The sequence below is a fragment of the Seriola aureovittata genome, chromosome 3 (genome assembly GCF_021018895.1).
Source record: "Seriola aureovittata isolate HTS-2021-v1 ecotype China chromosome 3, ASM2101889v1, whole genome shotgun sequence".
NCBI classification, from domain to species: Eukaryota; Metazoa; Chordata; class Actinopteri; order Carangiformes; family Carangidae; genus Seriola; species Seriola aureovittata.
In genome coordinates, this window is record NC_079366.1 from 966,288 (window position 1) to 990,304 (window position 24,017).

At 42.5% G+C, this 24,017-nt stretch overlaps 2 protein-coding genes across 2 annotated transcripts in view; both read left to right on the forward strand.

The window, feature by feature from the left end:
- Nucleotides 1-11,749, forward strand: part of si:dkey-28b4.8 (sarcoplasmic/endoplasmic reticulum calcium ATPase 2) — a 37,487-nt gene extending 25,738 nt beyond the window's left edge. The window contains exons 10-24 of the mRNA XM_056371451.1: nucleotides 67-233; nucleotides 1,506-1,594; nucleotides 1,788-1,890; nucleotides 2,097-2,228; nucleotides 3,077-3,202; nucleotides 3,289-3,510; nucleotides 3,598-3,709; nucleotides 4,636-4,874; nucleotides 4,970-5,190; nucleotides 5,294-5,496; nucleotides 5,644-5,729; nucleotides 6,366-6,499; nucleotides 6,725-6,842; nucleotides 8,262-8,396; nucleotides 8,491-11,749. Of these exons, the coding sequence (XP_056227426.1) occupies nucleotides 67-233; nucleotides 1,506-1,594; nucleotides 1,788-1,890; nucleotides 2,097-2,228; nucleotides 3,077-3,202; nucleotides 3,289-3,510; nucleotides 3,598-3,709; nucleotides 4,636-4,874; nucleotides 4,970-5,190; nucleotides 5,294-5,496; nucleotides 5,644-5,729; nucleotides 6,366-6,499; nucleotides 6,725-6,842; nucleotides 8,262-8,396; nucleotides 8,491-8,676 (2,273 nt within the window). The 3' untranslated portion in view covers nucleotides 8,677-11,749. The remainder of the gene's footprint in view (nucleotides 1-66; nucleotides 234-1,505; nucleotides 1,595-1,787; nucleotides 1,891-2,096; nucleotides 2,229-3,076; nucleotides 3,203-3,288; nucleotides 3,511-3,597; nucleotides 3,710-4,635; nucleotides 4,875-4,969; nucleotides 5,191-5,293; nucleotides 5,497-5,643; nucleotides 5,730-6,365; nucleotides 6,500-6,724; nucleotides 6,843-8,261; nucleotides 8,397-8,490) is intronic.
- A 2,251-nt stretch (nucleotides 11,750-14,000) lies between these two features.
- Nucleotides 14,001-24,017, forward strand: part of slc43a1b (solute carrier family 43 member 1b) — a 28,156-nt gene continuing 18,139 nt past the window's right edge. The window contains exons 1-4 of the mRNA XM_056371462.1: nucleotides 14,001-14,278; nucleotides 19,636-19,794; nucleotides 23,344-23,527; nucleotides 23,612-23,667. Coding sequence (XP_056227437.1) covers nucleotides 19,641-19,794; nucleotides 23,344-23,527; nucleotides 23,612-23,667 — 394 coding nt within the window. The 5' untranslated portion in view covers nucleotides 14,001-14,278; nucleotides 19,636-19,640. The remainder of the gene's footprint in view (nucleotides 14,279-19,635; nucleotides 19,795-23,343; nucleotides 23,528-23,611; nucleotides 23,668-24,017) is intronic.

Consider the following 24,017-nt stretch of genomic DNA (forward strand, 5'->3'; position numbering starts at 1 on the left):
CTGTAGTGGACTCGACAGTTTGCGGCAGTTTCATCACCATCAACTGCCTATCGTGTTTCCCCTCAGGCCTCCCAGCAGTCATCACCACCTGCCTGGCCCTGGGCACCAGGAGGATGGCCAGGAAGAACGCCATCGTCCGCAGCCTGCCGTCAGTGGAGACACTGGGTTGTACCTCTGTCATCTGCTCTGACAAAACAGGAACACTGACCACCAACCAGATGTCAGTCTGCAGGGTGAGATGAAGGGGGAGCATAACATTAGACTGATAAACATGGAGCTGACATCCACCAGTCAGCCTCATCCAGCTCTGACATGACTGATTACATACATACATACACGAGGGACAAATTTCAGTGACTTGAAAATCTATTTAAAGCTCCATATAGTCTAAAGGTAGATGTCCATGTGTTGTTTGATTATAGATCAGGTCTAGGTTCTATATTAATACTGTGAAAGTATCAAAGCCTCAGTCCACAGAGAAATGCACACAGCCAGTATTCAGAAACTGAGCATTAAAACCAGCCGTCAGGACTTATGGAACTTTGTGATGTCACAACAGGGCAGTCACCCAGCCCCGCCCACCTGGACCCACCATCCAACCTTGCAGGATTTGGTTTCTCTGAGTGTTTTCCTGAAATCTGCTATATTTTTATTGGATCACTCAGAAAGAAAGAGACAAAGCCAATCAGTAGAGGGGCTTAGAGCCCCCCTCTCTTCACAGGCATACAGTATACATTTTCACATCAAAAAAAGCATGTGTGAGTGTGACTGTAGATACATAAGTACAACCTTTTAAAATGTTCCATGTTAAATAAGAGAGAGCGGTCTAGAGATTCTTAATATTAAAAATCTGCAAATAACAGGAAGTCTGGAGTACTTTTAATGTTAAAAATCTACTGGAGGTGAATTAAGTTGAATTCATTGGCGAATGAAAACAACATGTATATTAGTAAGAGAGGGAGTGAGTGCTGAGTATGACCAGTGCTGTGGAAATACACAATACTGCATCTATGAGGATGACAAGTGAAGGTGGTGGAAGTGTTGAGTTGTATCAATGGGAATCAGATGAAAGGAGGAATAAAAGCCTGTCTGCTATATAAAAAACGCCTTAATATGTCTAAACTAAATCAATCTTATTTCATATGAAAATGTAATAATACTTTTGATGAAGATTTTTATCTTTATCTCAGCCATTGAAAGATTGAGTCCTTTATTTTGAAACAGTAGCAAGAATCCTTCCTGTTTTCTGATCTGTTCGAGGTTTATTACAGCAACACTGACTCCATCAGTACAACAACATGACGTCATGTCGTACTCACCACACTGCGGCACCATAGCGGCTGTTAGCTACGTACATTTTACTCTTGAATCAACTCAGACTCAGTGTTGGTGTTGATTTAAAGAGCTGACATTGGAATGTGAAAATAACCTCATGTGATCTTCTAACTTTATTGAACTAATGTCTATCTGTATGTGTGTGTGTTTGTGTGCGTGTGTGTGTCTAGATTTTTGTTGTGGACAGTGTGTCAGGGGAGCGCTGTAGCCTGAGCGAGTTCACAGTTACTGGATCTACTTACGCCCCTGAAGGGGAAGTGTGAGTGTCTTTAACTTTTAACCATTAACCCTTTAACCCCTGGATGTTTATGGATTATGAAAGGCAACACTTATAACCCTCCAGTTAATCTCTCCGTCCTTTTTTGTATCGACCTGCATGCATTCCACTTCTCCATGTCTGTTCCTCTGTCTTGATGTCCTCCACCTGTCTCTCTGTCCTGTTCTGTCTCCAGCTACAAGGACGGCTCAGTGGTGAAGTGCAGTCAGTACGAAGGCCTGGTGGAAATGGCCTCCATCTGTGCGCTGTGCAATGACTCATCGCTGGACTACAACGAGGTACAAAATGCAGCAACAGCTCAGACCATCACTAATGACCGTATATGGTTCTGGAACATTTACAACTGCACATAAATGTGTGTTGTCAGAAATGCAGCCCTAAACTGCTGGTGAGTAAACAGCATACTTTGTGACTTTGTGTGTGTGTGTGTGTGTGTGTGTGTGTTGTGTGTGTGTGTGTGTGTGTGTGTGTGTGTGTGTTCCAGGCAAAGGGAGTGTATGAGAAGGTTGGGGAGGCGACAGAGACTGCCCTCTGCTGTCTGGTGGAGAAAATGAACGTGTTCGACACTGACCTGAGAGGACTAACCCCCGTTGAGAGAGCGACAGCATGCTGCTCTGTAAGTGTATGTGTGTGGGTGTGTGTGTGTGTGTGTGTCCTCTTCGGGGGCCTTTCCAATAAAAACAGCAACCTTGTTGGGGCCAGTTGTCCTCATGGGGATCGAACCAAAGCCCGGTCCTAATGAGGCAAGATGTCACAGGTCCTGGTTAAGGTCAGGGTCAGTACAATGTCCTAATAAGTATGGCTGTGCAAACTGTGTGTGTGTGTGTGAGAGAGAGATAGAGAGAGAGAGGCCTCTCAGGAGCAGGGACACATTTCAGTGACTTGAAAATCTATTTAAAGCTCCATATAGTCTAAAGCATCATCATCCACATCACACGCAGTAGTTGATGACAAAATCAGGGGGTCACTCTGATCCTGAGACAGCGCAATGTGCAGTTTTACTATTTCACATTAAAGCTCCATATAGTCTAAAGGTAGATGTCCATGTGTTGTTTGATTATAGATCAGGTCTAGGTTCTATATTAATACTGTGAAAGTATCAAAGCCTCAGTCCACAGAGAAATGCACACAGCCTGTATTCAGAAACTGAGCCTTAAAACCAGCTGTCTGTTACTATAGCTCCAGAGAGAGAACTGAGAGATGAGATGTAAAACTACACTGAGATGGTTCTTCTTATGGATCAACATGAAAATATGGAGCTTTAAATAAAGTGCTGATGCTGACCTCTGCATCTGTTATCGAGGACCATGCTTCCTCATCTGTCTTATGTCTCTTTACCTGTGAGAAGAAGCCTGAACTAAGTGTGTCACATGCTGCAGGCCTGGTTTTCTATTAGCTTGTTCTATGTGTTTGTCAAAGATGACGTTTATGTTCTATAGCTGTCTTTTCATTGGTTGTGTTTAGGTGATTAAGCAGCTAATGAGGAAAGAGCTGACACTGGAGTTCTCCAGAGACAGGAAGTCCATGTCTGTCTTCTGTTCATCCAACAAACTCACCAGGTCTTCCTCTGGAGCCAAGATGTTTGTCAAGGTCAGTTCCACACAGCTCGTCATGATCCCTTTAGTTATCCATTATGACGTCTGGACGTGTCTGACCTTTTCCCCGTCTCTCCTCAGGGTGCTCCGGAGAGCGTGCTAGAGCGCTGCGCTTACATCCGGGTCAGCGGCGCTGCCCGCGTGCCTTTAAGCCCGGCGCTTCGAGAGCAGCTCCTGTCCACTGTGCGGGACTGGGGGTCAGGCCGAGACACGTTGCGTTGCCTTGCCATGGCAACCAGGGACACACCCCCTGACATCCATTGTCTCAACCTGGAGAACTCAGCTGGGTTTGCTGACTATGAGGTGATGATGATGAAGGCTCATGGTCCAACACTCTTTCTTTCTGAAAGTCTAATGCTGAACTAGTCCTCTGTGTCTTCCTGTCCCCAGTCGGACCTGACCTTTGTGGGCTGTGTGGGCATGCTGGACCCGCCCCGGAAAGAGGTGCTTGGCGCAGTCCGAATGTGTCGGCAGGCTGGTATACGAGTCATCATGATCACAGGTACAGCTGATACACAGTATGTACACACACAACTGTATGTGGGCAAAAAACTTCATACCTTTGTTTCACATGTGCCAACCCACACAGATCTCAGGGGATCCTTCTGGGGAGTGGGATGTCTTTGTTGAGGAATCTGTGTAGTACAAACACTGTTGTGTTAACCAGGAAGTATTCCGAACTTTTGTTTTGTGTTTGGTCTAATTTTGGTAATTTTGTCATTCTAAGCAGTTTGTTAAAGGGACACGCCACCAAGTTATTCATAAAGATCTGTTAACTTCTCATGGTTCATGCAGCTCAGCCTGTTTAAACAGCTGTGTCATATCCAACATGGCTCTGAAGTATGTTTAGTCATGTTACATTGGTGTCTGAGGTGTGTGTGCTCAATGTTATAAATTGATAAATTAATGAGTAGATTCTAAAGATCAGCTCTACCTGTGATTAAGACAGAGGAGCAGAATCACTTGTTCTTTTTCCCTAAAATATTTGTGAAGACTAGCTCACCACCTGCACTGACCTGGAGTTATTCTCAAAGGTTCAAGTAGCCTTCCACTTTTAATGAATTATACAAAAGAAAGATAGAGACAATTTTAGAAATTTCTATTTTCTCGCATTTTCATTGCAAAAAAAAACAAAACAAAACAAAACATCCACAAACATTGCAACTTTCATCGCAGTTTTTAAGAAAAGCTGTGGCCAAATCAGATATTTTAGCTGCAACAATCCCAAAAAAAGCCTGTGAAATCCTGGAGAGACTGAAAAGTCATTTATTTATTTACACTTTATAATAAAGATTATTATCTCTCACCCAAAGTCATGTTTTAATTCCACCTACAATCTGCAGTGTCAGGCTTCCCGGTGACCTCAGCTGACCTGTTCACATGTGGACAAACTGATCCAAGCATTAATCTAACAACTGTCCTGTGCAGGTGACAACAAAGGGACAGCTCTGTCCATCTGTCGGAGGGTGGGGATCATCACAGAGCAGGAGGAGGAGCAGGAAGGCACGGGGGTCAGCGGAGGCCTGACTGGAAGGGAGTTTGACGAGCTGCCCCCCCACCTGCAGCGTCAGGCTTGTCGGACGGTGCGGTGCTTTGCCCGGGTGGAGCCGGCACACAAGAGTCGAATTGTGGAGTATCTGCAGAGCCTGAGCGACATCACTGCCATGGTGAGTGTGTGGCCTTGTACTTGGCATGTTGTTAACCAGTACTGTGACATCCTCAATTTATTCCCCTACACCCCTCCCCTCTGTCGTGGGTTCAGACAGGCGACGGGGTGAATGATGCCCCGGCGCTGAAGAAGGCAGAGATCGGCATCGCTATGGGCAGCGGCACGGCGGTGGCCAAGTCGGCCTCTGAGATGATCCTGGCCGACGACAATTTCTCCACCATTGTGGCAGCTGTGGAGGAAGGCCGAGCCATTTACAACAACATGAAACAGTTCATCAGATACCTGATATCATCCAACATAGGAGAGGTGGTCTGGTGAGTCGAGGAAACTCTGACGCAGAGAGTTGATCCAAACAGCCTGGAGGAAGTTGAGTGTTGTTTGGACCCCTCACTGTTTCCTTCTTCCCTTCCTCCTCAGTATTTTCCTGACGGCCGCGCTTGGCATGCCTGAAGCGCTGATCCCAGTCCAGCTGCTGTGGGTCAACCTGGTGACTGACGGTTTCCCAGCAACAGCTCTGGGCTTCAACCCTCCTGACCTGGACATCATGTCCCGCCCTCCACGCTCCCCCAAAGAGCCTCTCATCTCCAGCTGGTTGTTCTGTCGCTACCTCATCATCGGATGTGAGTCTTGAGCTTTTCATAATCAGATTGTGATCACATACACATTATTAGAACACATAGCAGCATCTCACCTGTCAGACAAGGTGTCCTGCTTCACAGAATCTGCAGCTTACAAACCACACTGCTGCTAACCATCCTTCTGTGCAGGTTATGTGGGAGCAGCCACCGTCGGAGCTGCTGCCTGGTGGTTTATGGCAGCTCATGATGGACCTAAACTTTCCTTCTATCAACTGGTAAACACACATCTCCCCATCACTGCACCTGCTTCTGATGCTCTGTGGTCCTTCATTATATGCTGTGGTTCTGTGGATATACTGAGGGAGTGACCTGGTATTACATGTATAAATATCAAGAAACCGAAAAACAGCATGTAATAGCTATAAGGTAACAAACAGTAAATGCTAGGTATTGATAATATTAACAACTAGTGAAGCTTTATGACCAGGGATGTGCTGTATCAGCTCCTCTGGGCTCTGTTTTAATGACCCAAAGCTCATGGTCTGAAGTGTGTTTTAACCGTGGAAAAAACAGTACCAGGTGCATGGTTCAAAAGGGTTGTACTTAGTCTCTTAATTATTCATGAGAGTGTTTTGGGCGTAAGATGAAATAAACCAATCAGAGTACTATCTCTCATTTGCTTTAAACGCCAATCTGAGTCTGCACTAGTCAATAGTGATGAGATCTGTGATCAGCCAGTACTTGATGATAATATCGGCCATGTTGATGTGGTCAGCCTCTAGTTAAGACATGTGCAGGATCATAGCTGAACAGAAGAAGCACAGCATTAGCATATTTTGCACAGGTAGGTAAGGGAGACAGGTAAGTAGGAAGTTGTAGGAATATTAATTACACCTTTATTTCCTCTGCAGTCTCACTACCTGCAGTGCAGCGAAGGCCATGTGGAGTTTGCTGGTGTGCAGTGTTCAGTCTTTGAGTCTCCTTATCCTATGACTATGGCTCTGTCTGTCCTGGTTACCATAGAGATGTGCAACGCCCTGAACAGGTAAGAACAAAACAAACACACCCAAACACTGAACTTCACGTCCCACACTGCTGTCATGTATTAGACGTGAAACAGCCTGTGTGTGTGTGTGTGTGTGTGTGTGTGTGTGTGCGTGTGTGTGTGTGTGTGTGTATAGTATAGGAGTGTGTGTGTCTGGTATAGGACTATATGTATGTTTTTGAAGGGGTGAGATGAAGTTGTGACAGTGAGCATCATGTTTTTCAGTCTTTCAGAGAACCAGTCCCTGCTCAAAATGCCTCCCTGGTCCAACCCCTGGCTGGTGGGAGCAATCTGTCTATCCATGGCCTTACACTTCCTCATCCTATATGTGGACCCCCTGCCGGTGAGGATGCAGTCATGAGTTTACACACACTTAGGTTGAAGTCATTAAAACTAATTTTTTAACCACTCCACAGATTTTCATGTTATCAAACTGTATCAAACTAAAGAAAACTCTTCATTATAAGTAGTTATGTGCTGCGCCTTGTGTGGGGGCGTGCCAAGCTTGTAGGGGGTGTCCAGGTTGCAGGTGGGCAGCACCAAGAGACACATTGACGTCAATAGGACCAGGGAGTTTTGTCTGGACCCCCAACAAGGCGTTTTCATACAGGTTTTGCCCTGACAGCGTTCCTCCCTTTGGTGTAAACTTTGATCTTTGTGACTCCGGAGACCATTTCCATGCAAGAAAAACATATATAACAAACTATAAGTAAGGAAAAACTCAGTAAAGTATAATAGGTCCCCTTTAAGTTTACCTTCACACTCGGTGACTCTTTGATTGACATCATGGGAAAATCAAAAGAAATCAGCGAAGTGAACCTTCACAAGTCTGGTTCATCCTTAGAGTAATTTCCAACACCTGAAGGTTCCACGTTCATCTGTACAGACAGTTATACAGAAGTATAAACACCTTGGAACCATGCAGGTGTCAGACCACCCAGAAAGGAGACGTGTTCTGACTACTAGAGTCGAAAAGTGCAAATCAATCCCAGAACAACAGCCATGTGAAGATGCTGGAGGAGTATCTGTACCAGTATCTGTATCCACAGTAAAATGAGTGCTATATCAAGTGCACATGGAGACAAAGATCTGACTGTCTGGAGAAATGCCATAATGGAGGATGGCAGCATCATGTTGCCATCCTGCAGGACAGACTGGTGCACTTCACAAAATATTTGGCATCACGAGGAAGGAAAATTATGTGGATACATTGAAGCATCATCTCAAGACATCAGCCAGGAAGTTAAAGCTCGGTCACTGACTCCAAGCAGACTTCCAGAGTTGTGGCAAAATGTCTTCAGGACGAGTTAGATCCTATAGAAAAGTTTTGTGTGGGGAAGGAGGCCTCCATCTCTGTCTCCGTTCACCAGTTCTGTTGGAGGAATGGACCAAGATTCAGACGTAGGCTCCCTGAGACATTTGACCCAAGTTAAACTATTTAAAGATAATGCTACCAAATACTAACAAAGTCTCTGTAAACACTGGGAATGTATAAAAGCTATAATGAATAATTCTCTCTACTATTATTCTGACATTTCACATTCTGAAACTGAAGTAGTGACCCTGACCTACCTGAGACAGGTGGAATCAGGGTTAAATGTTTAAATGTGTTTGGCTAAGGCGTATGTAAACTTGACCTCAACTGTATGTGTCCTAAAGGTTCTTAAAGTCTCCACTTTTCTGATTGTTCACTGTGAAGGATAATGCAGTTGTCCTACACCGATGCCGCACAAACCATCCGTCCCTCCTTCTGTGTCCTCAGGTGATATTCCAGATTCGCCCTCTGTCGTGGCCTCAGTGGGTGGTGGTGCTGAAGATGTCACTTCCTGTCATCTTGATGGACGAGGCCCTTAAGTTCCTGGCCCGCAACTACATCGAGCCGGGGAGTCAGATCCAGGTCAGGTCTTCAGTTAAAGAGTAGCAGGGTTTCTGTATCTCTGAAGTGCTCTGTGTCTGATGCTCTCCTTTCTTCAAATCTGTCACTCAAACAGACGTTGGAGGAGGAGGAGGAGGAGCTACAGAGGACAGGGGCTAACGCCGGATTACTCAGCGCCATGATGACAAGGGTACACCAGTCAGCAAAGGGTGTGTCCTGGTCATTCGTCCTGATCTCTGCGCCACTAGTGATCTGGATCTTCAGCCTGGACTCTGACATCACTAACATCTTCTGGGAGTAATGGGGGGGACACGGTGAAAGACAGGAGACTGGAAGAGGACAGAGAGAAGCTAAAGAAGGAGATCAAGGGATGAAAATGCAGGAGAAGGAATGTGGAAGGGTGAGAAACAAGATGATAAATACTTGAGATACAGGGATGTAAGGGATGAAGATTAAGAGTGATTTTTTTTTTTAGCCAGCAGACAATCAGAAAAACAAGAAGATGAAAGTGTAAAGCAGGTTTAGGCTCTCAATGAAAAGGTGTTTCGTGTAGCTAATAGTCTCTCTCACAACTTCATAGTTCAGACTGTTCCTCCAGCTGCTCCCCGTGTTCCCGCCTCAGGCATGCAGACGTTTGCTGCACCAACACACAGGTCCACAGTGAAACGTCTCTGTTGTACTTTTATGTTAGCATAGCATGCTAACCTACTCATTTTTACAGTCTTAAGATACTAAAGATTGTGTGGTAGACATTAGCAAGTTAACATGCAAGTGTTAACTTACCGTCTGTCTGTCTTTCTGCCTTAAAGCAACTCAGCATTTAGGCTTCCCACCAAAATGGATCCAAGGGACACAGTGTAAAATATACTGTAGGTCATCAGTGGTTAACAATGGCCGCAATCAAGGCAGATTTTGTTTTGTTTGATTTGTTTTTGGATATATATAAACTGAGAAAAGACTTCAGTGTAAATTAGTTGTTAGGGAACATCAGTAGTTATCCAGTCACAGGAAGTTGACAGGAACTCGTCGTAGCATCAGGAGCTTTTAGGAAGTCGAACAAACGAACAGTTTGTCTGACAATGTTTTGGAAGTGTAGGTATGACTTTGCTTAGTTGCTGAGTTATTGGCGCAACGTTAGATAGAGATAATTGTGCTATTTTAATGAAATGTAATCCTTTTGCATCTTAATGAGTGTTTTACATCTTTAGCTCTTCAGTCTGAACAGGTCCTCTATTAGCAAGCTAAGGTTTTCTCAGCCAGCTCGGTAGACGTTGCCCCTGAAACTGTACATGACAACATGGCGAACTTTAACTTTAGGAAGAGCTGGTACAACAGGCTCCTGAAGAGGGAAGTGGAACCAGTTCTTCAAAATAAAAGCCTGCTTATCTTGAGGTAAAATGCTACACACAGCACCTTTTCAGACGATTGAAAAATGAGTGGAGTATATAGAAGAGAGAAGCTCTGAGTGGTCCACAGTCTCACACATACACACACACACACACACACACACACACACACACACACCAGATTTATGCACACATTGTTATTCACCAGTAATAATAATAAGAGGTCAGTGGATGAGGCAAGATAAGTAGACGTACAGTAGAGCCCACAGCCGGCCGCTGCAACACTCCTCATGCTGCAAAGCAGAAATAGTAACATTAATGTTAAAACTTCCTCGTCCGTGAGACTAAAACAAGCATTTAACCTGTGAAGAAGACTGTTGGCAGACGTTGAGTACACATCACACATTCTGTAGAAACAGAGGGTGACGTCTAACCTCTGACAGGTCACTCGTTTAGAGCTTTACTCTGACAGATCTCCAGCTGTTGTTCAGTCTCCTTCACTGTCTCTCTCTCAAAGTCCTAAATGTAATTTGATGTCCTGAGGCTTCACACCCCCACGCCCCCTGACTGAAGCTGATTTTAAGCCTTCACACCCGGATCAATGAGTCGAGTCTGTTTGATTAGTTCAGAAACGTTGATCATATTATTTATATCCGTGGTTAGACGTAGTAGAGGTGGTCATGTACTTCCAGGTGCAGTCTACATCTGAAGGATGTGACTAAGCTGAATAGATGAATATGGTTTTTTATGTTAGAGCTTTAAATATACTCTATGTGTTTATTATTAACCCCTGCTCTGCTTTCTCTAAGATCCTCTGTGTTAGTCGACAGGTGGAAAACTCTAACACACAGTGATCAATAACACACAAGTCGTGCAGTACAGTAGGCCTGACAGTGAGCGAATGTTTCTTGTAAATTTGTTATGTGTGTGTGTGTGTGTGAATCTTTGATCAGTCTGCCATTTTCTCCAGGGATGCCATTGTGACATCTCACTCTGTCTGCCATCCAAGGGATTTTTTTGATTCCTGTAATTAGAATAACGTCGGTTGTGATGGCGCGGTGGGACAAAACATTTGAGCTTTAGAGTTTAGAGTCGAAATATTTTGAGACAAAGTCAGAATTTATTGAGAATAAAGTCTCAGTGCATCCACTAACAGTACAGCTGCAGAATTACAACCTCACTCTGACTTTTTCTTCTAAGAGTTTGACTCTATTTTAATATTACGCCTTTTTTTTTTTTTTCAAAATTACATCATAAATCTCGGGATACATTTGTTCATAAACTGACTTTATCTTGTAATTTTGTCCTTTTTTTGTGAATTATGACTTCTCTCCTGATTTTGTGACAGTTTATGACCTTTTTGAATAAAATTTACATTTTTTTTCAACGGTATAATTTTTTTCTCTATATATTGCAGTATTCTGTAAAATATAACAATTCTCAAAATGTCCATTTCTTGTTGTTTTTTTTCTTTATGAGAGCATTTAATAAAAAAGTGATGGCTATAAAATAGAAAAACATTAAACTTTCTGATGTTGAAAACTGTTATGGAGACCAACTCACCTGTTGTGGGATTTTTATTTTGTATTTATTCACTTTTCTTGTCAGTTGTTTGTTTGGATTTAACGTTGCTGTAGTTACTTCTCCTTTAATGAACCAAAAACCACAGAAGAAGTTTTCACTGCCCAAGATTCTGCCTCTCTTTTTCTGTCTTTTCTTTTTTTTTCTTGTTATTTATTAATATTTTATTTTTCTGCATCCATGTACAGCCCAGTTCTGACACATCCTGACTGTACCAAGTTTGTTTACACCTTTTTCCTTTACTATTATCATTATAATTATAATAATGATTATTATTATTATTATTATTATTATTATTATTATTAGCTGACAGCCATGTCTTCAGGAGTGGGATGAGTGGGAGGGAGGGTTTTTGGAGCAGCGTCACTAAATGAAAAGTTGTACTTGACTGACTTGCCTGTTGAAATAAAGGTTGAAATGCAGAACTTGGTAATTGGAGAGACTGTTCTCAAATATGTTTCTCTTTTCTTTTTCTCCACCTTGTTTCATCTCATATCCAACTCACCCACATTTACACTGAAGCTGAATGAATTTGTTTTTTCAGTCATTCTGCTGTTGAAGTTAAAAAATATAAACATATGATGTGTGTTTGCGTGTTTGACACATTACAAACGTGTGTCCGGGAGCATCTTCATGTTGTGAACGCAATATCTCTGTAACACCTTGAAGGAACGTCTTCAAATGTGACACAGGTATTCATTTGGACATAAGGATGAACTGATTAGATTTTGGTGGCTAAAGGTCAAGGTCAGTGTGACCTCACAAAACACTTTTTAGCCATTACTCAAGACTTCACACAGCAATTACAACAAATTTCACACAAATGTTTCATATTTAATAAGACTCTGGATAAACAGGGTTGTAATCTGAAACTAGTCTGAGTGGAGGAGGCAGACAACCAGGAGGAGTTGATTCTAGTTTATCTCTTTTTTTACTTTGCAGATTGAAACGAGCAGTTTTCCTTTCTCAGTTATTAAGAAATGAAATGATCAAATAGAGCTATTGTATGTATTAGATAGGTTTTGAGTTGGTGTTGGTTGTGTGTCGCCAGGGTTGTGTTGCATATTGTGAGTTTCATTGTGAAAATGAATGATATGGATGTGTTTAGTTGAATCTGTTGCCATTGAAGAATTGTTTATAAATTTAAGGGAACCCAGGAAGAGCAGCCATTGTTAGAACACAGTGATGTGCTGTCAGAGCAAGCAAGGCAAGCAGTGTTTGACCAGTTAAGTGGGAAATCAATTAGAACGATACCAAAGCAGAAACGACGTCTATCCTCACATCTCAGAAGAGCAATCTGTTTCCTTTTTGCATTCATCATGTAATTTACTGCCCTCTTGTGGTGGCAGCTGGGTATTGTCTGTGGAAGCTAGCTTGACGTCCAGCCGTTGTATCTATAGTTTCTATCAGTTTCATGGGTGTGACCGTGTCCCGTTGACAAAGGCTGGATCTTATCAAACAGAGAAGACAGCATCTTAATTTGAAGGTTTGCACATTGATGATAATCCTGGGATCTTTGACTTGTGATTAGCTACAGCTGAGGTCTGCTTGTCAAGCTGTCCTTTACTCAGCTTCGACTGTTCTGAGATCAGTTATGGTATTTCAGCACTTGCACATTAGAAAATGACTTCCACAGGTTTTTCTTCCAAAGCATTAAGAGGCAGCAACAACAAGTAAACAAGCAAATGACACCTTGGTCAACATGTGTGACCACGAGGAGTTAGGGTGTATTATGGAGCATTGTCACCAGAGTGTGTCATTGTCAGTTAAGGGTAAGTATTTTGAAGATTATTATAGAAGTGATTTTTAGATATTTTTCCTCTATGCTGCACATTTGATATGTTTAGTGTCAGTTCAAAGGAATAATCCTAAAACTTCTTCAGCCAGGAAGGAGTGCAGAAAGGTGAAGATGTCCAGACGGGGAGCAGCAAGATGGAGGAGAGCACAAAATCATTAGAAAGGAGAACATTAAAAGGTAAGTCTTAGTTTGGTCCATATTTTTCTCAATGTGGTGTTGAATCACACAGTGACATGGTGGTTTTTTGAGTGTGTGTGTGTAAAAGTCACCACATGCCACTTGTTTTACCTTGTTATAATTTATAAAACCAGGTTGAACTAACTGTTTAACCTGAGTGCAGTCAACACACAGGTTTTGTTTGCTGCTCTCTGGATATTTTTGTTGTTGTGGAGTAAAAACTCTACAGACTGTGTGAAAATCAGATCGGCAGCTTCAGAAACTCTGACATCAACAACCATGAAGCTCAAAGTCACTGAGATCATTTTCTCTCATTCTGACGTTTGAAGATGTACATGAGTTCCTGAGTGAGGAGTGAGTATATCACCATTTATCTTAAACAGCTGTACTGTAGTTGACCACATGATGGGGCCAGAGAGCCAACTCACGAGAGCACACACGTCCTTTTTGTCCAACACGTCAGATTTTCAAGGTGGGGGGGGGGGGGGGTTCACAGCATTTCTATCAAACCATTTGGACACATGAGGTGTGGACAAATTTAGCCCCTGGTCTATTGAAGTCAACAAGTTTGTGCTGTGTTTCTGAATGTGTGTGTGTGTTTGTGTGTGCGCGCGCGTGCGTGCGCGCTTGGGTACGTGTGCGTGCGTGCGTGCGTGTGTGCGCATGGGTGTGTGTGTGCGTGGGTATGTGTGTGTGTGTGTGTGTGTGTGTGTGTGTGTGTGTGTTTGTGTGTTAAGGACAGTAGGTTGGGTGGACGAACCTTGAGCTCCATTTATAGACATACTGTACACAGAGATAGGCAGAGAGTCAGTGTGAGTGCACATGTGCCACTTCATCCAGCTGCCGCACAGAAGGAAGGAAATCTGACTTTAAACCTGCAGGAGGAGGAAAGATTCAAGTCTGACACAAGTGAAACTCTCCTGTTGGAGACAGAGGCGACAGGGAATCATCACCATAAACACAGATCATCGACCATCGACTGCAGCACAACAACTCAGACAGTAAGTGACTTTAAGCATGTTGTGTGTTAATGATTGCTTCACGTACACAAATGTGAAGACCCCCCCTCTTTAAGCCTTTTGGGGGGGTTATCACTTTAAGGACTGAGTTGTGTCAGCGTGTGATTGCAATTCAGAGTTGAGGTAGAGAGAACTACAGAGTGTCGGGCAACTGTTGGCAGTATGGCTGGACGTGACATCAGAATAAATAGTAATACAATCATTTTCCAATGTTGGACAAGTTTTCTTTGTATCTGATCTCAACAGAAGCTTTTTTACCACTAAGGAAAAATATGTTAACGCTCAACAGAAAGAGTGTTTTTTCTGTCGACCCTGTGTGAATGCAGCGTTACCCCACACACTGCAGATGAAGTGATGTGCTGGAATCTGAAACAGAACAAATTGTTTATGGAGAGGAGGAATCATGGCGGCATGGCCGGCCTCTCTCCTGTCAGCCTGTCTGAAACGCTGAGGCGTGTTCCTGACGGTTACTCTCCAGGCTGTCAAACAGATGACAATCCACCACATCTGCAGCAGAGGTTCTTCCATCATCCACACCTGGTTTTGTCTGTCACCTGTCTATCCTGACTCTCTGTGATCTCTGTTGTCTCTCGCATGCTGTCACTCATGGACATCTTGTTGACGTTTTGCAACTGCACCATCAAGGGCTTTTGGGAAATGGTGTTTATTAAAAGCTGCTAAAAGACATAAACAATCACTAAACAACTGTATTTAATTGTTTTGTTTTTATCTAAACAGATTCAGGAAGCTTGTGACATACTGCTGAGAGAGGCTCTGTTCCAAGGCGCCATTTTTATTTACACATCCGTTCCAACCAAGTAATCTGATTGGACGAAAGTCATTCCATGAGTGCTGATATATAGTACATCAGCACTGGGACTTTAAACTACATATATCACTCCTCTTCACAGGTGTTCTATTAACCATTAATTAGCGTTACATTAAGGGTCGTTATCGCTCTTAGATCGTAACAAATAAAGATGAAAATATTTCCAGAAATATATGAAACATTTGAATTAAATGATGTCGAGGGTGAAGAGAAGAATCCTGGATATGACATATGACATCATCAGGTCAGGAGAAGTCCAGTCAGGTTGTGGAACTATTTGTGTTGGCGTAGCCAAAAAAATGATGGAAAAACAAACAAATCATAATCTGTAGTTGCTTATTTGACTAATATGGCGCTTGTTGCTGTGGCCTCGTACCTATGATCGAATCCTAGCTGTGCTGATATTCAGTAAAACATCACTCCCGCTTGTGTGACATTGACTAATTATTAGAATAGTTGTAGTAGAATAGTCCTGATCCTAGACCAGAACCCAGAACTTCCAGCTCCACCTCGCTCTCTACAGCGCGATAGTGTGGCTCACTAATGGATCCAAGGTGACAAGGTCCCACCTGGACCTCTCGTTCTGTTCATGGACAGTATAAAGACACTTACAGGATAATGGTAAACAATAAAACAGTGTGAAATAGAGCTGCACGATATGCAAAAAAATCATATTGTGATTATTTTGGAAGATATTACAATTTCAGTGTGAATGGTCGTTTTTGTGTTGAATTTTCACAGAAACAATTTTTAAATGATAATGATGTGATTTTTGTTGGTCTTGTTGGTCTGTAGCACAACAACACTCATGGTGCTAACCATGCACAGCAATGTGACACATTTTACCTTTATCCAAATAATTGCAGCTCCTGTGATTTGGATATTGAACTTGGACATATTTTGATTACATTTCAGTTAATTGTGCAGCTCTGGTGTGAAAGTCGCACAAGTACAGACAGTCGGAAAGTTTTTTGTTCAGTAATGTTAGCGGTGAACGACTCCAAACATCTGTGTAAAAGTGTAACAGATGGACTCTGTCATGTTTCTGTTTTGAATACATCACATATAAAGGAAGAGTTTGAGCAGAGTGAATGATGAATGAAAGGATGTTTTCTGTCTTTTTATCTTTACTAATTAACCATTTAATTCACTGAGCAGCTCAGAGGCTACCGGCAGCTACCGCCATCTTTTAAGGTGGAATATTTTTTTGCGTGTTACCCAATGATTCACCTTTAATGTCAACATGACAACTTTGACCATTAGTTCTTATCAGTTCTCTACATGACAGACTCTTAAGTGATGATCGGATCTTCAAGCTCTTAAAATGTAGATAAAGCTGCAGATAACATCGAGTTGCTTCTTCCCCTGGAGGTTATGAAATCTGAAATCTGCCTGAACACCTTCACTGAAGATGAGGCAGGTGGAATAACTTCTTCCTTTAAGTTTTCCTTTGCTCACTCTCATAAACTGTAAATAAAGATGGACGTGGCTTCTTTCAGAGGAGCGGTTTTGAAGTTAAGAGTGAGCTGCTTCATTGTCACCATTTTGGCAGTGTCTTGCTCCGCCCCCTAACTCCCAGCACTGTCACTCAAAGAGACCATTCCCTCAGTTATGCAGAACTTTCACTAAAACAGTTTTTGTACCAGGCTGTAAACATGTTTATTTCTGCTGTAAAGTTGGAAATTTTAACATGGGAGTCTATGGAGACTGACTCACTGTTGGAGCCAGACTCTAGTGGTCATTAGGGGAACTACAGTTTGTGGTTCTTCAGTGTTGGCTTCATGTTTCAGCCTCGGAGGATGCCGCTTGCTCTGACAGCATTTTCTTCCTGCTCACACCAAAGAGGAGTATCTGGGCTGAAACTGACATGGCACCATCTCTAGCACTGGCAAGCTGAACTCATGTCAGGAAAAAATGTAAACCAGCGCTGTTACAAGACTGAAAAATGTGAATCCATTTTTTTGGAATTAATCAATTTTGAATCTGAAGAGATAAAATCGCAATTCTAATGTGAATCTTTTTTTATTTTTTATTTTTTTGCACACTTCTAAATAATATCCATCTAAAGTTCACTTACATTAGTGAACAAAAACAACAGTTGAACAAGTAAGGCTGTAGAAGAAAAAACACCTGATGCTGCCTGATCCATCCCTAGCAATCCTCAGCAGATGTGTCCAACAGGGATGTCTGATCATAAACTGTCCACCCCCATGAGGAGAAGAGTTGATCTGCAGGACTGAGGGATGAAGAGTCGGGTGGAGAAAGACGTGACTCCATCCTGGGTTGTGCTGTAAATCAGTCTGCAGGAGAACGTCCTGGATTCAGCCTCCTCACCTGGAACAAGTCTGTCATACAGGCCTCAGTGTCAGCTCTGTTATTTCTGCCTCACATCACAGTCTCATTCACAGTAACTTTGAATTATTAACTTTACAGTCTTGAAAATAGTGTATCAATACACAGAGGTTTGGTGGTGGCTGAGACGTGTTGAGTGAGTTTGAAATGTGGTAGTTATTTTTTGTGCATTTTGTGTCAAAGTGATGAAAAGTGATTCACAGCTAAAGTTGAATTATAAATATATATATGTTATGATCTGTAACTTTTGTAACTTTTCGACATCAAAATGTCTAAAAACAACTAGAGCTATATTCTGTATGTTGTTGAGTTGTGTTGTTACATTTCCCCAAATGTTTCCATCAATTGTCAAACCAGAGAAATGTGTGATTTTAATCATGGTAACATTTCATTGTTCACCTGTCAGTGACAATATGTTTTTATCCAGATTTTAGGCACTTTTTTAAGATTAGCTTCTTACACCTTGATGGTTTTCAGCTCTATATTTGAACCAGATGAAGGTTTTTAGTCGTCGGACGTCTGGATCTGAAGTTATCAGAGAAACAAGCTGAGGAAATGTGCGACAGCTCAGCTCCCAGCTGCTGGAGACGTCCTGTCCTGTGTCACTGAGGCGCGTCAGTGAATATATGATTTTTAAAATGAAACTGCTTTATTCAACGGTTAGACTAGGGTCTGTTTGATTTCCTGAACCACTGCAGGAAATCAAACTGCAATCACGCATGTGTAGATTTCTGTGTTATTTCATGCTTAGTATTGTGACAGTTAATTATACTCTAACCTATCTTTTATTGTGAAGGAACTACAGGAAGTGTTTTAACTGAAGTTTTACAGTGAGAGAGAGAGAGAGAGAGAGCTCTGCCATTTCCTGTGTCAGCAGGACTCCAAATGTCTTATATAGGTTACACACACACACACACACACAAACACACACACATATACACACACACCACATAAGTTTTAAATTCAGTAGTTCAAATATTTACAAACTCACAACTGGGAAGAACACTAGGATACTTGATTTTGTAGTTCAACCTGAATGGTTCGGTGTGTGTGTGTGTGTGTGTGTATGTGTGTGTGTGTGTGTGTGTGTGCGTGCGTGTGCGTGTGTGTGTGGGTGCACGTGGGGTAGATCATTGCGTGACACTCGATAGCTCCAGCGACAGCTAAAGGTCAAGTGGGGTCAAACTTCTCCATCTCCAGTCTCATCTTCCCATCCCCTCGCTTCTTCTCAGGTTTCATGTCAGCTCACTGACGTCACGTGCAGCATAGTTCCGCCTGTTTTGCCACAGACATGGTGTCTATTGACACAGCAGTGATGGTGTTTCATGGTGACAGGACACCCACAGTGTTGTGTGTATCCTCGCCTAATATTGTGGCGAAAGCTTTTCTTTATTCATAAAATACTCAGTTTTGGATTTACAGGATTTTCCATCATTTCTATTTGGTTATTTTATCTATTTACAGTTTGTCTAATGAGCTTCGACAATATTTACTAGATCACTTTATATAGTATATTGATAATGCAATATAAAGTAAGGTAGATGCCACATTGGCCACTGGATCATACGTCAATGTCCCCACCATATTGGACCGAGACAAACACAAGTAAATGGAGGAGCTGCAGTTTTTCTTGATAGATACAAGGTTTATATTTCTCAACCGATTTCAGTGAGTTGTTTTTATATTCAAGGGTATAAGTGAATGAGTGGTTTCGGACACAACCTATGTTTTATTACAACTTAATTTTATAGCCCTGGTCATCACTTCTAGTGGTTATGATAATATCATTCTATCTGCAGGAATGTGTGTTGCATAACCTGCATTAAAACACAACTGTACAGTGCAACAACTGCCCAAAACCTCCAAAGGCTTTCCATCATGAAGATTGAGGGAGGTGTTAAGATTAGCCAGACAAATAATGCTGTAGCTCTGTTCTCCCTGGACCACTTTGAGGGAGTGTTTGAGGATTGAAGTGCCTTGCTCGTGGGCACTTTGCTGGGACTGAATTGTAGTTTGAGCTTTGTTCAAGAGAACTGAGAAAGTTGTGTGAATAAAATCCTAATCTGAGACCAAGGCAAATGCAGTAAAATCAAGTGGTGTGAAGTGGCTCCCCGATGCCTGGTGGACTAATGTTCCTCCTGTTCCTGTGTGTCTCCAGCTGCCATGGCTCCCAGCTTGGCCCAGGCGTACAGCAGGAGGTGGTGGATGGCCTGTACCGCCATCATAGAGAACCTGCTCTTCTCTGCTGTTCTGTTGGGCTGGGGCTCACTACTCATCATGCTGAAGAATGAAGGCTTCTATTCCCATGTTTGTGTTGGTAAGACCAGCCCTTTTCTCCTGCTTGTCCCTGGTGCAGACACTTGCCTCTCGTGGTTTAGTCCAAAGCTGCTGCGGTTCCACCAAAATATATTTTTTTATTTTGAAATTCCACAGGAGTCATTTTTTTTTAGGTTTCTGCAAATAAGAAACTAATCACACATATGAATTTCCAATGGCCAGACCATCGTGGCTGTACAAGTGCCTTAGAAATAATGGAAGTGACAAACCCATCTCCTTCCTCTGTGACACACTACTATCTTTTCATAATTTTATCACTGCCACTAGTTGTCGCACTAGACCACCAACATCTCCACCCAAAACAAAGGCTTCATGAGCCTGACGTCTGGCCTCCGGTCAGCCAAACCTCCCCTCCGGTCATGTTCTCAGTCAGGGAAGCGTTATGAAGCTCAGTGAAACTGTCAATAAACACACAACAAGCAAGACAAATAAAGTTATTGTATACATGAGAGCAATCAGAAACAATCTAGCCATATAACCATTATAGCTGTGATATGCTCCACAGCAATGCTGACAGTTAGCAAGCTAGTGATAGCAACATTTGCAGAACACATGTATAATATGGGTAACAACAAGTTAGTCAATGTTAGCATGCTACTGTAGCCATCCCTAATGAAAACAGACTGTCACATTATGAACCATCACGTTACTGCCACATGGAGGAGTAGAAAAAGCATTTCTGAGTCCAGCTGGAGCCTTTAGCAGCTCATAGGGTTCTCCTCTCAGTAAACCAGACCAGTCTCAGCTCCATGGTCGGACTGGGAAAGAAATTCAACATTGGACTCATCCACTAGGACTGGCAGAAAAAATGAGAGGTACACAGAGAGGACCGGTAAGCACACTAATGAAGCCTGTAATAAATTTTGGGATGTTTTGATGGTCCACAGACCGACCAGGATCTGAGCCAGTAGTCCTCAGTCCAGTCCACCTGTGCTCTGGACTGATCTCTTTCTTTGTCTGAGGCCTTTTTAGACAGAAACATGGTTTCTTCTTCATTGGAGGAAATTCTGGAAGGTCGCTTTACCTAAATGCTGTGTACTGCACTGTGACATCACACCTGTGGACGGAGCCTGTGGGTGCGTAGATGGGGGGAAGGCCAGCGGTTTAACAGGAGGGACTTACATGCACTAACATGCACACGCTGCCGGACCGGCTACCAAAACAAAAAGCAGAGAAACTCAGATGACATCACGCACAAAGGGGGTGTGGCTTCTTCTCTGCTCAGGGCGCCATTACTCCACTATACTATACTCTGTACTTTTAACAAGATGAAGGTTCAGGCAGATGATGCTGCAAATCAGTGATTGCAAAATCATGATTTAAATAGGGAGTTGTGTTTGTTGTAATAAAATAGGCAATGATTTCCATTCCATGTCCCTGTTTTTAACTGTGAATTAAAAACAATTCTCTGTGTGGAACTTCTGAAAATGTCCTGTGTTTGAGGTAGGATCCAAACCAGTTTATAGCAGAACCCTTAATACCGACCCACTGCTCTACACGTGTTAAGAGGACATCATGGTCGACCGTATCGAAAGCAGCAATAAGGTCTAGTAGAATGAGGATGGTATTTTCCCAGGAGTCAAGAGTGAGCAGTAGGTCATTGGTCATTTTTAGCAGAGCTGTGTCAGCACTGTGGAGGGCTTTGAACCCTGATTGGAATGCATCAGGATATTGTTAGTATTCAGAAATGAATGCCGTTGTGAAAGAACAATTTTTTCCCGTATTTTTGAAATAAAAGTCTGTCTAGAGGTCATCATGGGGAGAGGTTGTGAATTCCATGTTCATAACAGTATTTATTAAATCTGGGCAGAGTGACCTGTTGGAATTAATGAAGTGGGCTGGATCACCTGGACAAGGTGGCGGGGTGTCGAAGAGAGATGGGGGGAAGGGTGATCTGATGTTTCCAATTTTCACTGTCAAAAACTTTGAAAACTAGATATAGAATTAGTAGTGCTTGTGACTCCCTCCAGGAAATAGACGACACAACGATTTGTTGTTACTGATGGATTTATTTATCTTCAAACGGCACCACCACCACCTTCAAACTAATTAGACACATAATATTGTACAAAATAAACACACACACTGATATTACAACAAACTACAGAAAGGTAAATATAAACATACACGTCAACACATAAGAAAGTAAATAAACAAACCTTGCTGGCTGCACACGACCCAGAAGGAATGGACCAAAAATAAATCTTAAAAAACTGGCAGTGCTTCACCTTTTCAACTTAAACTTTACTGGATCACAAAAAAGATTCTTTCAACTTCATGTGTTTTTCTGAAGGAAAATGTCATAACTTAAAGTTTCCCTGTGCAACACAGGTGCAAACTGAGTTCCTACATCCTGCATATAGCCAATACAAATAAAAGAAAATATAACATATAATCATATATCGTAAAATAAATCACATACATAATGTTTACAAACAAAACATATCAAATGACAACATACAAAAATTTTTATAGCAGTTAAAGGGATAAACAAAATTTTAGGTCTGTGAGAATGTTTACTGATGACCTCAGAGAAAAATTTAGCGTTGGCTTTCTTGGTTGCTGTTTGAAAATTATTAATTAATTAAAATATTTAGGTGAGCTTTTTTCCATATCCGTTCAGCTTTACAACAGACCTGCCTGAGGGAGTGGCTGAATCTTCCAGCCACTGACAGGTTTTAAGTTTGGGATTTGGATATTTGAGGGGGAGGCGGAGTCCAGGAGAGCAGAGCAGGGCGTGTGGAAGAGGGAGATGATTTATCTGGGCTCAGAGGAGGCTCAGCAGAGCAGATATATGGTGAGAGTGGTAGCCAGATGTTTTGGCACCAAACTGAGAACCAGATAAGGTGACGTTGAAAACAATTGGTTTATGATCTGCAAGTATGGTGGCCCGAGGAGTTCACCACACTGCAACTTAACAAAACACATGCAAACAGACAAAACACAAACAACTTCAGAAACATCTTCAACACTTTGACAACAGCTGCAAATACTCACAGCACAACAGGAGAGGCAGGGGGGGGGGGGTCACCTGGTACAGGTTGTACCATGAATGTGTTAGTCCTAACTGCAGCGGCGCAGGTTTGAGTCCAACACATGGCCCTCTGCTGCATATCATCCCCTCTTGCTCTCTCTCTCTCTCTGAACATGGCTGGGATGCTTTGTGACTTTTGAAGTTAAAGGCATCAAACAACAAGTATGTCTCAGCATGTCCACTGGAAACACTCTGTGTTGTGCTGTGAGTATTTGCAGCTCATGTGTTGTCAAAGTGATGAAGATGTTTCTGAAGCTGCAGCATGTTTGTGAATTTGCTTGTGTTTTTATTTGTATTTGCAGCACATATAAAAAGGCAAAATTGACCTGAAACAATTCAAATGCCCAATCTTTCCCCTCTGACCTCTGACCTCTGACCTCTGTAGCACTTGTGTCTTGTGTTCATTCTGGCTCAGATGTTGTGATGTGTAGTGAGGATGTGTGTTTGCAGCCTGAGCACCCTCTCCTGACTCATTCTGTCTGTGACCCTCTCCAGACAACGGGACTGTCGACACCAATGTGACTTCCTTGGAGAGTGGGGCGTGGCCGAGCTGTGTGGAGCAGGAAGAGATATTGAATCTTGGCTTCACCATTGGCTCGTTCCTCCTGAGTGCAACCACTTTACCCCTGGGGATCTTGATGGACAGATATGGACCACGCCCACTGAGGCTTGTTGGCAGGTACGACAGAATAACTTGCCTCCATTCTGTATGTGACAGTTTGTGTGTTCGTGTTCTGACATCCTGTGTCTGTATTTGTTTCAGCTCATGTTTTGCAGCCTCCTGTGCAATGATAGCTGCTGCTGCACACAAGCCTGAAGGTGAGCTGACACATCAACACATCACACCTTCAATCATCATATGCTTGTTTTGACCAACCACATTAATACAACAGTCCAATTGTTTGGGTCTTATTTTTGTAGTTTTGCCATCATTCATATCAGTTACAGAAACATTTTACTCACCAACTTCACTATGAGATCTGAGGATGCTGCAACATCTTTTTAACAGACTACAATGGATGAGGAATCGAATGATGAAACTATATACCAGGCTATAAGCATATATCCAATTAAACCAAAAATAGCCTGGAAGCAGGGATCGCGTTAACTGAATATTTTCCATCACTGACTGAAGTTTTTTAACCTGGAAGCTGTCCGTCATTTTGACA